This window comes from Plecotus auritus (assembly GCF_963455305.1).
Source record: "Plecotus auritus genome assembly, chromosome: 7".
NCBI lineage: Eukaryota > Metazoa > Chordata > Mammalia > Chiroptera > Vespertilionidae > Plecotus > Plecotus auritus.
In genome coordinates, this window is record NC_137774.1 from 136,718,007 (window position 1) to 136,731,884 (window position 13,878).

Genomic DNA, 13,878 nt, shown 5'->3' on the forward strand with positions numbered 1-13,878 from the left:
ATATTTGAGTACCTATTTGCTTACATGATCATTTTAATTTGTTTTAATTAGGGAAACATTAGATTAGTGGGAAAAACTTGGACTATTTTAAAAGAAATTTAATTTTTAATTTTGAATATTTTAATGTAAAGCTAAAAAACTATCGTATAGGATTATTTTATTTGCATCTCGGATAAATAAATGAATAAAATTTCCATTGCCCTACCTGTCATCTAACAAAACCGTAGTCAAATTTAGTGGGGTAGCACAGTGTCACGTCCCAAGGGACTCTTGGTTCTGGCTCCAGTAACACCAAGAAAATAAAAACTTTTGAGCTGAATCATTGCTTTGAAAAATCTTGATATGAAGTTTAAAATATCTTAAGTACATTTTGATTTAAAATTATTCTTTTTATCATAACTTTAAAGCAAGAACTTAATGTATGCAAATTATCAAAGACAATTTTGAAGAAATTGACTGGTACTTAGAATATGTACACATGGTTAAGTAAAGTAATGAATACTGAAGTCCTTAAAATGCAGTTTAGTGTCATTACACATTGGTTTCTAAGAATAATTCTATAAGGACTATATTGGAAAAGTTTGCTCACCAGGTTTGTATTTTTAGACCTCACATGTAACTGACTCAGAAGTGTTGATAAACGAAGGCCCATCTGATGGAAAGGGGCACACAGAAGAGAAACTGCCACAAGTTCCAAGAAAGAAGGCACATTTTGGGAGTTCAGACAATGTTGCCACTATCCCACATGAAGAACGATCTGACAGTGGTTTTCCAAACTCTGTGGTAGCTGAATTTTCTGAAGAATCGATCTCTGAAAATTTGTCACCCAATACTACTTCCTCATTGGAAGACCAGGTTGAAGAGGGCGTGTCCGAGCCCCAGGAAACATCTCCAGTTCTTCCTCAGAGTTCTTTGATCGAGGTTGAACTTGAAGATGTGCCATTTTCACAGAATGCAGGACAGAAGAATCAGTCAGAGGAGCAGTCAGAAGCATCTTCTGAGCAACTGGATCAGTTTACACAGTCAATAGAAAAAACTGTGGATAGCAGCTCAGAGGAAATAGAAGTGGAAGTGCCTGTTGTAGACAGGCGGAATTTAAGAAGAAAGGCCAAAGGATATAAAGGACCCGCTAAGAAGAAAGCCAAGCTGACCTGAATTGAAGAAATGCGGATCACAAATCCTCTTCTTTGTAACATGATTGTTTTTAAGATATGGTAATAAATAGCACGGGGCACAGGACAAAAATTCCAGAACTTCACTTTGAGCTTATTTATGATGTTTTTCCCTCCTCCTTAGGACTTAGGATTCATCATTGTTTTAATTTTTAGGCTACTTTGTGTAAATACAGTTTTTTAATTTTTATTAACCATGTTTCAATTTTGGGGAACCAGATCATACTGTATTTTCTTTAGTAGTTGGGGCCATCTGACCATTAATATTTCAGGATATAGAAATTAAAAAACTGAAAGTAGTAGGCTTTTCATTGTGAGGATTACAGAAGTCTTTTACACTGAGTTTTAAATAGTAAACTTGGGGAGTGTTCTAGAAGTTTTAGCTTAAATATCAAAACTAATCCCCATTTAAAAAAATGTAGGCATGCCTAAACAAAAATGGCAGTAAATTAGAATAATTTCGACTGAATGAGAGCACAAATACCAGAAATTTATGGTGAAAGGTTTATGAGGGCAGTATTTTGGCCTCTTAATTCATTGTTGTATAGATGCAGTTTCTTCATTTGACTTTTCTGAATAGGTACAAACTTTCCAACTCACTCTTTATAACATCTAATATTAACAGTAGTGCTAGGGATTTAACTCTGGCATGTAGGTACTCATAAAGTTGGGGACTATACTTTTGTTTTCACCTAGTTAACATGTATACATTAGAAGTAAGAGGTCCCTTCCTAAGAGTTCTCCTTAATCCTGCTACTGCCATTACTAGAATCTTATATTCCTCTCAGCGTTCATCCACTTCCCTAACTCACGAAGTGAATCCTGTCAAAAGATCTGCCTGCCTGCCTGCCAGTTTATTATGCCCTTGGCATCATTTTTGGGTAGGTATGAAACTGCGCCCACAATCTTAGATCTGGATGACAGCAATAATGCTGCCCTAGGAGCTGTAGTTACCAGACCTTAAATCAAATTGGAGGCTTTCTCCCTTTGGTCTTACTTTTTACTCTTGATTTGTTCTGTGAGGACAGGTTACAAGCCAGCCTGTTCATTGTGTTGCCATAGCAAAGGCCTTTGCCCAGGAAAACTTAAAAAAACACAACAAAACCCTCAATTGTTAATTTTTGTAGAGTAATTTATTTAGAAATGAACAAAATGTTTATTCTTAGGATCCAAATAGAATCTCGAAACAATACTGCTCTTTGGAAGAATTATGTATACTCAGATGTGTACTTAAGTTGAAGAATGCTTTGAGACCACTGAGATTGTTTTTAAAACAGGCTTGGTTCTTTATGAAAAAACGAGTTAGGACTTTTTGTCATTATTTGACAAATAATGCTAAGGATTGATGTTAAATGTTTTTAGTCCACAGTCAAGTTATGTCATTACATTTTTCAGGGGGATGTTGGTATTTTAGAAAGATTTAAGTTCTTTAAGCAAGCAATATGGCAAACCTTTCTATTCATTGTAAAATTTCGAGTACTTGTATCCCCAAATTTTCTTTAATTATTGGTTGGGATAAGCCAGATTTCACACTAAATGAAAATTACAGCACTTTGGCTGTTTTCTCAAAAAATGTAAATAAGTGAAAGAAAAAAGTATGAGGAGTACGAATTCCCTATCAAATGTTTATGTTGTCTTACATGTTTTATGAAAAACATTTGTTAAAACCACAAATAGGGAACTAAAGATTAAGATTTAGTGAGTTCTTATTCTTAACCTTTCCATTTTAAATTTCTTACAATAAAAATCTAACACTTATTTTACTTGGGATTATTCATTTTCTCTTTAAAACACTTTCTTTAAAAAGGTGGAATTTAAGGTTGAATGCATTGACAACTCTTGATGTGTGAATATGGTTACTGAGTTTACAAAAAGAAATGGTTAGTTATTCATGTATGATTGCTAGGGACTAACAGTATAAACTTGTTGAACTTGTTTGGTTTATTCTTAAACAAGGTATGCATTTTAGGCAATTTCAAAACTTTCTGTTCAGCACACAAGAAAACTTGTTACACGTTGTCTTGCAGAAAATGTTATTTTGGCACTTACAGATAGTAAGAAAAAGTGAGTCACATGAAAAACACTAATATTCACGTTCAGTAACATGTTCATTTTCAGTAAAGGATGTAACAAAATATATCAACCAGGAAACTAAATAAAACTTAATCAGATACTTGTTTTTGCAAGTCACGAGTAAAACTTTCAGAACTAGAGGACAGAAATTTGATTTCATACAGCTAGTCCAGTTGTTGAATGTCCAGTCACATTCTGTAATCCTTTGTGGATTGTTTTGTTTAGAAGTCCTATTCGTGGAGTTCATTTTAGTTTGTATAAATACGTATTTCCTTGTGTAATATAGAGCAGTTATTAACAAAATTTTAGTTCTACTTTTAAGTTTATCCAATTGCTAGACATCACAGAAATAAGTATATTTAAGAATTTATTATAAAGCTCCTCTACAGCTTTTAAAGGCGAGAGGGTCTATTATGATTTTTTGTAAAATCAAATAGCATGACAGAATATCAGACACTTGCTTAAATTGTGTCTATATTCATGGTGTTTTCCATTAAGTACAGAGAATTATCACAGGAAGGATAACAACTACTAGTGATTAATGGTTCACTTTTTGCTGACCGACCAGAACACTATACTACCTAAAATGGTTTCAGTGACTTTAGAAAATTATCTTGGTGGGTTATGAGTGCATCAAATTGAGTTTACCTAGTATCTGATATCTGCTCTTATGTTCTGCTTTACCCTTAGGGATTACCTTCTAAATTTGGTCACACCAGCAAACTGAAACAGATTCTTAAAGTGTAAATAAAGAATTTATACTAACATTACTCATCTGTGTAACAGTATTTTACAAATATATTTCTGCCTGGTATGTCCTTTAACATCAATATTGTTTAAGGTGTTGCCCGATATTTCATGGATGTGATTAGTTATGTTTCTGTTAATATCAAGCTTTCTTTGTATAATAATTTGCTTATTTTAAAAAAATATCTGTTCTATAGCATCATGTGCTTACCTTTAGTCAGTGTTTTCTTTCACCTTCCAAAATCTAAGTCATTCATTTCTATTTGTGGCAAAATCATGTTAAAACTAATTGTAAGAAAGGTTAAGCTTCTGTCATTGTGAAGTAATTGTATCATCCTGAATAGTCATTCCCAAGGACTAGCCAGCCTTTCTTTTCCTGTTTGTGTTCTAAACCTTCTATTGTTTTTAGAACTTAGAAAAGATATTGCAATATTTAGAATAGCAAGTCTTACTGAAATTTTCTTGGTAGTTGGTTTTTTTTTTTAGTTTAATAGTAATTAAACATATATTTTGTGATTGTTCTTGGTCTGTGTTTTGAAATTCTTTCCCTTTTCTCTAATTTCACTGATGATGTGTTTAGATACTGAATTGGTTCATACGGGTTGTACCTTCAAAACAGATTTTTAAAAATAAAACAATTTAAAACGATTATAGATTAATATATAGACACCCTAAAGCTCAAAGCCACAAACATAATTTATATCACAAAGGTGCTTTGACAGTTACCCTAAAACATGATCTTTTTTTATATTATGTGATTACAAATATATTTGTCTTTTAAGGTTATCAGTGCAGTCTTTTTCTTTGTAAAACCATTTTTTCCTGGAATTATTTAAACAAATTTTTCAGATTCTAAAAATATAAATATACTACCCTGAGTTCAGAATACAGAAAATGCTAAAAGTTATAAACATTTTGGTGTTTTTCATGTTGCAAGTAGAAAGCACAGTTCCAAGTAGGTGTTACTATATATGAGGAAAAAAAAAGTTTAAAATACTAACTACTGACTTACTGTCTGAAGAAATTAAGGATTAATTATGCGAGAAAAGATTTATCTAAATTTCTTCTGAATTCGACTTACTGTAGTGTACCTTTTCTCGTATGCCTTTAATGTGAATACTTTATAGACTTAACAAACATTACTAGGTGTGTTAATGCTACATTTTTAGGACTAATGATGACTAATGAGGTGAGGTTTTAGATATGATAGTTTTATAGCCTAGGCCCCATATTGAGTGTGCATTAACTCTTAGGATAAAAGGTATCATCAGTTACACTGGCTTTTCCAGAAATGTTAGCTCTGCATTGCTGAATACCCACTTATTAATACCGATATTGATGAAGTAGGAAACTGTTATAATTGCTTTTTTTAATCATTCAATTTCATGATAAACAGACCCCAAAATAAAGACCAATTTATGAAACTGGGCCATTTTAATGTTCTTTACAATAGAATAAATAATCCTCTTGATGACTGCAGACATGTAAGCTGTTTGATAGCACTCAGAAACATAGTAAAGGAGTTTTCCTGATTGGTGCATAGTCTTCAACAATTACAAAGTTACTTGTATGAAACTGCTGTCAAACCAGTAAGACTGCATTTATGCACCCATCATTTTCAGGATTGTTGGTAACCTGAGCATATTTTCCTAAGGAAACAAAATGAAGAAAAAGAGGGATGTTAACTAATAAAAACTTAAAAAAAAAACTTTTAATTAAGAGTTATAGAAGATACTATACTAGAGGCCCAGTGCACGAATTCATGCATGGGTGGGGTCTGGCCGACCCGCCCCCGATCGGGATGGGGTGGGGGGCACAGGCCAGGAGAAGGGACTGTGGGCGGTTGGTCAGCCGGCTGGCCCTGCCCCCCCTGGACGAACTCCCAGTAGAAGGCATATTAGCCTTTTATTATATAGGATTCTTCCCTTTCAAAGAACATTCAAGTTTAGGACTATCTGGGCACTAAAAGCAGAAAAGTAAGAAAATGAGGAAAAGGAATTTATAATTATATGACATTTTAGTTTTTCATTACCACTGAAAGTGTGGCTGTTTGATATATGCCTTCCTTCTCCCACTCATGGTTAATTTATTGTATTTCTTCCAATATTTTTTAGTTATAATCATATCTTCCCTGGTAATTAATTTCTTTTTAAATACAGCATGAAAGTCTAGCAATGTAGTACATCTCATATAACTAAAACTAATAAGTTAAATTTTATTCATAACTACTTTTTCTACAAAAAGTATTCTTCCTAAAGATTTAAATCTGATTTACATCAAGTGTGAACTTATCTATCTCTTCCACATTACAATTTGCTGTTTACTTTGAAAATTTGTTTTTAGGATTCCAAGAGCAGCATCCCCATACTAACAAGTTTACTTACCCCAAATAACCTTGCCTCCTTGTGTCACAAGGCCCAACTCACTCACGTTCACCTCGATGACAGTACCTTTAGTAATAACACCCAAGGTTGTATAAAGTGGGGAGGAGGGATTCTTCTTTACACCAAGTATTGGCAGGCAAAAGGTCGCTTTCAGTTCAGGATGTGTTACATGGGCCTTCTTGAAACGTAAGCCCTAGTAAGATAAACACAAGAATGTTTGAGTCCAAAATGTTAACAATGAGTTATGGTCTTTTTTTGCTTATCTTTTCCAAGTCTCAAAAACAAAAAACAAAAGAGTTGAAAGTAAAATCTTAATGCATCAAATAAAAATACAATTAATTCTACAGACTAAAAATCTCAGTTACAGGATAAATACAATTACCCCTATCTTTTTAAAACAAAGATTAGCAGACTAAATGACTTGTTCATAGGTTAAACGGTGAATGGATGCAATCAAATTTAAGCATTCTGATTCCAAGTCTTTAAGTACCTCAGCTAACTTCCATGATGGAAGTTGTTAGCTTTCTTTGCACTGATGGTAACACTGGTCAAGGACTGGAAGAGACCCCAGTCACCCAGTCACCTCGATGTGGTCTTTAGGAATGTTGCGTGTTAAAAAGCCACAACACTCTGCAGTCTCTTGAATGCGATAATTACCTAAATAGAGGTAGGCAGCAAATGATACTAAATCAAGTTCTTAGTAAAGGACTCATTAATCAAGCTGGCAAGAAACCATTCAGAATGCCATCTGATTAATTCACAATAAAATATATATCTGCCAAGCTACTGAAAGTCTAGAACAACCTGACTGGCATGTTCTCTCCCTGTAGAACTGATAAGATCACCAAAATGTATTTAGAAGATTATGAATATGAAATCAAATAAGGGGAGTCCATGATGTAATCTAGAGATGGGTGGATAGGATGTTTTCCATAAATGACCTAAATGAGTATTTTAGGCTTTGCAGGCCATATGGTCTCTGTTGAAACTACTCAAATTCTGCAGGAAAAAAATAGCCATGGACAATATGAACAGGCATGACTGTGTTCCAATAGAACTTTATAGAAACAGGCTGTTTGACATTTTAATCCATTGAAAATTATTCAGGTTGAGAGCTAGAGTAACACTGCCAACTTTCCTCTGATTCTTTGTTTCTCTAAGCAAGCTGGATACTCAGTTGGAAGAATAATTCAGTCTGTTTAAAAGCTTTTGTAAAAATGTATCTTCAATTATATTTGGTTGTGGCAGGAGGGAGGGGAGGAATAGGCCGACTGGTTTTGACCATTACTGCTGTCAACGAAGTCCCATTTTTATATTAAACTTTCTTTATGCAATGTTTGCATACTGAATGTTTTCAAAGCATTAAGCTACTCCCCTTAGTAAACCAGAATTGACTCTTGAAAACAGCCCTACTCAAGTTTTTTAACTGCTCTCAAACAAGAATCAGGCATATAGTAGATCACTTACTGATTGAGTAAAATTACTTCATGTGGAAAATGAAGATCCTAATAAGCCATTTTTAAAAGTGAAGATTCACTGACAATGTAATGAAAATTCTTTTTCATCTCAAATCTCTTAAGAAACTGAAGACAAGATTTTGATGATAGTGGAAAAGTCCTAAGCAATCCTTTATCACTAACTTAAAGTAACAAAAACAATCTTAAAATGTGCTGCAACCTATATTTTGTATCAATTTAGGAATTTCAGGAAACTGTAATGTGCTTTATCTAGTTTAATACAGCAACTAATATTTAAGCCACTGCACTCTTGCAAGGGACTTACCATTGGCCTAATGAATCTTTCATATTTAGGTGGTTTTCGAGTAAAGCCATCTCCAACAAAGCAGACTTTAGTAACCATCCTCTTCCATGCTTTTTTCTTTCTCTTTCCTGTTCGAATAACTTTTAATACCTCTGTTTCTCCCTGGGCACGAACTTTGGGCAGAGGGACTTCCCATTTTCCCTAAAAATAGACCACAGTTAAAACTTACATTGTTAGTAAAAGACAATGGGAATAAGAAGTCACGCATGTTTTATTTGTACAAAGCAGTAATTCACTTTTTTCCTTAACCAACAAGATCATGGCTCCAATGTTTTCTAGAGGTCTGCACTGTTTCCTCACAAACCCCCAGATAATTGAAACTAGTTTATATATCATAGGTACATCTATATAATAAGTACATCATAGGCCTCTATATAATAAAGATGTAATATGCAAATTGAACCTCACGCCCTCGTGTCACAAGATGGCCGTCCCCACATCATCACAAGATAGCTGCCCCCAAATTGTCACAAGATGGCCTGCAGGGGAAGGCAGTTGGGGGCGATTAGGCCAGCAGGGGAGGGCCGCTGGGGGAGATTGGGCTGGCAGGGGAGGGCAGTTGGGGGCAATTGGGCCGGCAGGGGAGCAGTTAGGTGTCAATTGGGCTGGCAGGGGAGCAGTTAGGGGGTGATCAGGCTGGCAGGCAGAAGTGGTAAAGGGTAATCAGGCAGGTGAGTGGTTAGGAGCCAGTAGTCCCGGATTGTGAGAGGGATCCCAGATTGGAGAGGGTGCAGGCTGGGCTGAGGGGACCCTCCTCCCCCCAGTGCATGAATTTCGTGCACTGGGCCTCTAGTTATTAAATAAAATGGTTTGCTTAAGCTAAAAATCTTAAAGCTTTGTTATGGATGAAAAATACCACCTGTACTAAGGCAATGACTTCTCCAGGCAGTATATGTGCTTATTACTAAAGTGTAAAACTGGAAGACTGTCTTTTAACATCTTTGTATTTCTACCTCAAATGGATTTTTAGAATGCATTACTAGACAAAATCATCACCAGGTATTTTGTACTTCCCTAGAATGCACATTAAATTCTATGAAAAAACTGAAGCAGGACTTATTACTAACACAAAGGTCCTAGAGGCCACTCTACCAATTCATAGACACGTGACCATGCAGATGATTTACAAACTCCTAGACTCCAATCTCTTTATCTGTAAAATAAGGAGGGGTTAGCTAGATAACCTCTAAATTTCTTTTGGTGCTAAAGTTCTGCCATTCTAATTTTGGATAATCACAACACAAAAAAACCAGCAGTAACATCTTAAAAATGAAATTTGGAGACTGTTAGGTTCTTTAAATAGTTACCACATATCTTTTTGCTTCCTGGATTTCTATCTATCTATCACCAGGTGTGTAAAAACAGTTTATATGCCTTTTTCTCTGTTTTTAGCAGAATTTAACACTAAGCACAATCCAGAAAAAAAAATTTTAACTGCTGAGTTTTTGTGTTCAATCACTTGAGGATGTTTCCCACTATCCAACCTTTTTTTTTCTTAAATAAATATATTTTTATTGATTTCAGAGAGGAAGGGAGAGGGAGACAAACATCAATGATGAGAGAGAATTACTAAACAGCTGCCTCCTGCATGCCCCTCACTGGGGATCGAGCCTGCAACCCAGGCATGTGCCCCTGAATAGAATCAAACCCGGGACACTTCAGTCCACAGGCCAATGCTCTAGCCCAGGGGTGGGCAAACTTTTTGACTCGAGGGCCACAATGGGTTCTTAAACTGAACCGGAGGGCCGGAACAAAAGCATGGATGGAATGTTTGTGTGAACTAATATAAATTCAAAGTAAAGGAGCGGAGGGGAGAGCAAGAGAACCGGATAGAATAGCCGGATCTGGCCCGCGGGCCGTAGTTTGCCCACGGCTGCGCCACTGAGCCAAACCAGCTAAGGCTCCACTATCTAACTTTTAAAACAATTTTGACACACTGCAGGGCAGGATAAACAAGCAGCAGTTGTATCCTTCACAATAGCACAGTATTAGGAGCTGTCAAGTATAGGAAGCTGTTAAAATACTAAATTTGAGATTCACTGCTTACTTTTTGTTTTTAAATAATTTTTTAAAAACTAAAGATATGTTATTTTCTAATAAATTTTCAAGAAAACTATGTGCATGCTGGCTGATGAGAAAGCAATTATATTACTTAAACATTTTACATAAAATGCAATTTACAAAGACTTCAACATCTAAGTGAGAATAGTTGGACTTCATGTTTCTAATTAAACTGAAAAAAACAAACCAAGTCCCTCAAATTTGATTTTAAGTAATTCTCCTGAACAAAAAAGATGTAAAGACTTAATTTTTTTATTGCTTACCGCTTTCTCTTTTCGTTTTTGTTTAATCATATTGGAAAGTACTTTAGCTCGGGACTGTCCCTCTCTGTCCAGCAGATATGCAGGTACTGCTCCTTGTGGAGTCTTTTCATCATTCTTTTGCTTGGTGTTTCGTTTTTCATGCATCTTGATACTACCAAAAAGGGAAAAGATTCAAGATTATCATTTTTAATAACTATTACTCAAAAGTTGTTAACTTGCTACAACAAACGATCACTTACGTCTTTTTCATTTGTATTTTCTCAGCATGGCGCTGTTTATGGTAGAGCTTAGCCTTCAGACCAATCATCTTTTTTGCCTTCTTTGAACGTTCGTGAGCCTCTCGACCTTCCTTCTTTCTCTTTTTCTCATGGTAATCCAAACGGTATCCATAGCGCTTCCGGTGTAACTCAATATACTCGTTTTGTGGCTATAACGATACAAAAAATGTTAACTTTAATTTCTTTTGAGCAACGTATGAACTATAGAAGATTGTATTTCACCCAAACATTCTCTTCCTTAAAAAACACTTGCAGTATTAAGTCTATTGACATGATGTACATTAAATAAATTTTGATCCTGGATGATATGAGGCATCAGGATATACATCTAATAATCTCAGTGAAAGTTACTGTTCACTTAAGGGAACTGTCCAAAATCCACTTAACTATACAAAAGGGATGCTCTGATTCAGGAGCTCACACAGTCGTCAGTTTTGACAAACTATACACTTGTTTAAGCACCAAAATCAAGATAGAAAATATTTCCAAACCCAGAAAGTTGCTTTGTGCCACTTGGAGGTCATTCCTCTTTTACTGCCTCCAATCTGGTTTCTTTTGCTCTCGTTTTGCCTTTCCCAGAATGAAATGCAAATGGAATCTAAAATATTTAGCTTTTGCATCTAGCTTCTTTCACCTAGCATAAGGCTTTTGAGATTCCCCACATTGTTGCATTAGCACTTCCTTTTCTTTGCTGCCAAACAGTATCCATTGTATGGACAGATCACCACTGGTTTATCCATGGACCAGTGATGGATATGTTTCCTCCTAGTTTTTCCTTTGTTTGGACATATGTCAAATGTTTTGAAGTGGCTGTACTATTTTGCATTTCACCAACAATGTCTGAGATCCCCTTTGCCTATTTTATATGCCAATTTTGTTTAAATATGCAGCCCCAGTCCGTTTGTATTTTAATACAGCAAAAATAAAATGATACAAAGCCAACTCCACGGAGAATAATGCTAAGTAACGAGGTACAATGCATCAGGTGCGGTGTTTTCAACTGCTATCACGTAAACTTTGTGCAAGGTATGTGGAATGCCATGTTGCACAGAAGCAGGTTACCGTTGTAGTAGGGTCTGGCAGTAAGGTTTGGCTGTGAGCCGGACTGCGCCACTCACCAGATGCTTGGCCAGTGCCAAGGTATGCCCTCAGTTTCCTCAGCAGTAAAATGAGGTGGCGGCGGGATTAATGCCTACACTATAGGGTTATCGCTAGGTTCTGGCACCGATGGCCACGCAACACATGGTGAAACCAGGAATTTAACATAGTGAATCCTGTCTTGCTCTCAAGCTTGTGCTCTGTCTGGCAAATACCCCATTCTGTGTCCCCAGTGTTAAGGTTTCTTTTCATTCCACGGAGCCGACCCCTCGAAGTCTACCCTATTCCCTTCAGCTGAATCTCACTTCCGCCTACCACCTCTTACCCCCAGCCCCAGCGCCCCGGGGACCCTAGACCCCACCAACTCTGACGCCCCACGTAGCGAGCTCCCGAGGCCACCTCCTCACCATGGTGACGGCCGCCGGGCCGCCGGGTGTAGTCCCCCGGGCGCGAAGAAGCTCTCAATTCTCGGGTCTCAAAGACTTGCGAACCAACACTTCGCAACTCGCGACAGGAAAGGGACACTTCTAAAACGACCGACTCCAGCGAAAGCTCGACGCATTCGTTCCGAGCTTCTGTTCTCCGCTTTTAGCGAGAAGAGCGGAAGTTGTTGGTCGGGGGCATTTGAGTGTAACACCACCGGAAGTAGTGTGCTGCAGTGGTCGGGGCCAGTGCGGGCAGAAGCGAGAGGCTAGGTTCGGTTTTAGAGGTACCAAGGCATTCCCCGAGGTAGGCGGAGGTTGCGACCTGCTGTCTGTGCAGACTTTTGCGCGGCCCGGACCCCCGCTCACAACAGCCTGGAGGGAAAAAGCTGGCCTCCGTGATGCGCCTGAATGCTAGGTGGGTACTGAACCGCTCGGTGCGACTCCCGCGTGCCTAAGACCTTGCCCGCCTCGGGCACCGCTGACCTTCAAGGATGCAACAGCCCTAATTATACCATCAGGTGTTAAACAACTTTTAAGTATTCTCCAAGATCTAAGGATGAATGAATACCTCAATGATATAGAATGAATAACTCAATTGTTAACACTGGTAAGATACCGTTCTTCTACCCATAGGGAAGAAGAAAATCGCTGAGGTGCCGTAAATGACTATAGGTCAAAAAATGAGGCATTGTGCAAGATCCCTCCTTTTGGGGAGCTCACAGTAGTGGAGAGAACTTGTAAATATCATATTTGTCATGAATAAATATAAATTCCAAGTGTTATAAAAACACCGAGACGGTAGTATTCAAAACTTTCTAGGAAATTGGGAAAGGCTTCCAAGTTGGAGCTTGAAGATTGAGTAGGAATTGACCAGGGAAGAGCTTTGGGAATTCCAGGATGCTTTCAGGCAGTGGCAGCACGCACAGGTGTAAAGGTGTCCGAGCATGGTGTGTCTGGGGAATTTTGGCTAAAGCTCCCCAGTGTAGAGTAGGGAATAGGAGAGTACAAAGCTGTGAAGGTAGTTGGGGATAGACTTACCATGTTAAAAACCTTAAGTAAGGAAGTGACAAGATGTTGTTTATTTGAAGGTATGTGTTAATGGATTAAAACAGCATTTCCCACTTTAGTGATGTGAGTACTACCTTTTAAGACTGGTCATAGATGAATGTCACCTGTGTTATTTACTTAATATTTTACTATATTATTTACTTAACATTTCCCCATAAGTTAATTGTTTTATGTAAATTAATTTAACTTCACATCATCCTAAACAACACTGTCTATAAAATCACAGGATTCGTTGGCTATTTTTTCTAATATTTATTTAGTAAACAATTTTTTTTTCTGTCTATAACCTAAAATAATGATGGGCATTCTCTTTGGGAAGCATGGTGTTGGAATAAGTGTCTCAAAATTTTTGGTCTATAGGAACCCTTCACACTTAAAAATGATTCAGAACTCCAGAGAGGTTTGTTTATGTGGGTTATAATTGATATTCAAATATTAGAAAATAAAGCAGAACGTTAAAATATTTTAGTCACTCATTAAAAAGTTAT

At 36.9% G+C, this 13,878-nt stretch overlaps 3 protein-coding genes across 8 annotated transcripts in view; 2 read left to right on the plus strand and 1 right to left on the minus strand.

Moving 5' to 3' along the window:
- The window catches only part of FAM169A (family with sequence similarity 169 member A), a 52,714-nt gene extending 48,201 nt beyond the window's left edge, over positions 1 to 4,513 (plus strand). For all 5 annotated transcript variants that reach the window (XM_080680953.1, XM_080680954.1, XM_080680955.1 and 2 more), the window contains one exon: positions 607 to 4,513. In XM_080680953.1, coding sequence (XP_080537079.1) covers positions 607 to 1,155 — 549 coding nt within the window. In that variant the 3' untranslated portion in view covers positions 1,156 to 4,513. The remainder of the gene's footprint in view (positions 1 to 606) is intronic.
- Positions 4,514 to 5,407: 894 nt separating this feature from the next.
- Positions 5,408 to 12,499, minus strand: NSA2 (NSA2 ribosome biogenesis factor). The gene is made up of 6 exons (XM_080680956.1): positions 12,305 to 12,499; positions 10,761 to 10,948; positions 10,522 to 10,672; positions 8,159 to 8,338; positions 6,377 to 6,569; positions 5,408 to 5,641 (listed from the first exon to the last, which is right to left on the minus strand). Exons 1-6 carry the CDS (start codon positions 12,305 to 12,307, stop codon positions 5,574 to 5,576), a joined length of 783 nt encoding a protein of 260 aa, XP_080537082.1. The 5' UTR covers positions 12,308 to 12,499; the 3' UTR covers positions 5,408 to 5,573.
- A 14-nt stretch (positions 12,500 to 12,513) lies between these two features.
- The window catches only part of GFM2 (GTP dependent ribosome recycling factor mitochondrial 2), a 61,152-nt gene continuing 59,787 nt past the window's right edge, over positions 12,514 to 13,878 (plus strand). Inside the window, exon 1 of one of the 2 annotated variants that reach the window (XR_013961238.1) lies at positions 12,514 to 12,737. The gene's annotated coding sequence lies outside the window, so the exon portion shown is untranslated. The remainder of the gene's footprint in view (positions 12,738 to 13,878) is intronic. The other variant, XM_080680957.1, reaches the window with a different exon arrangement.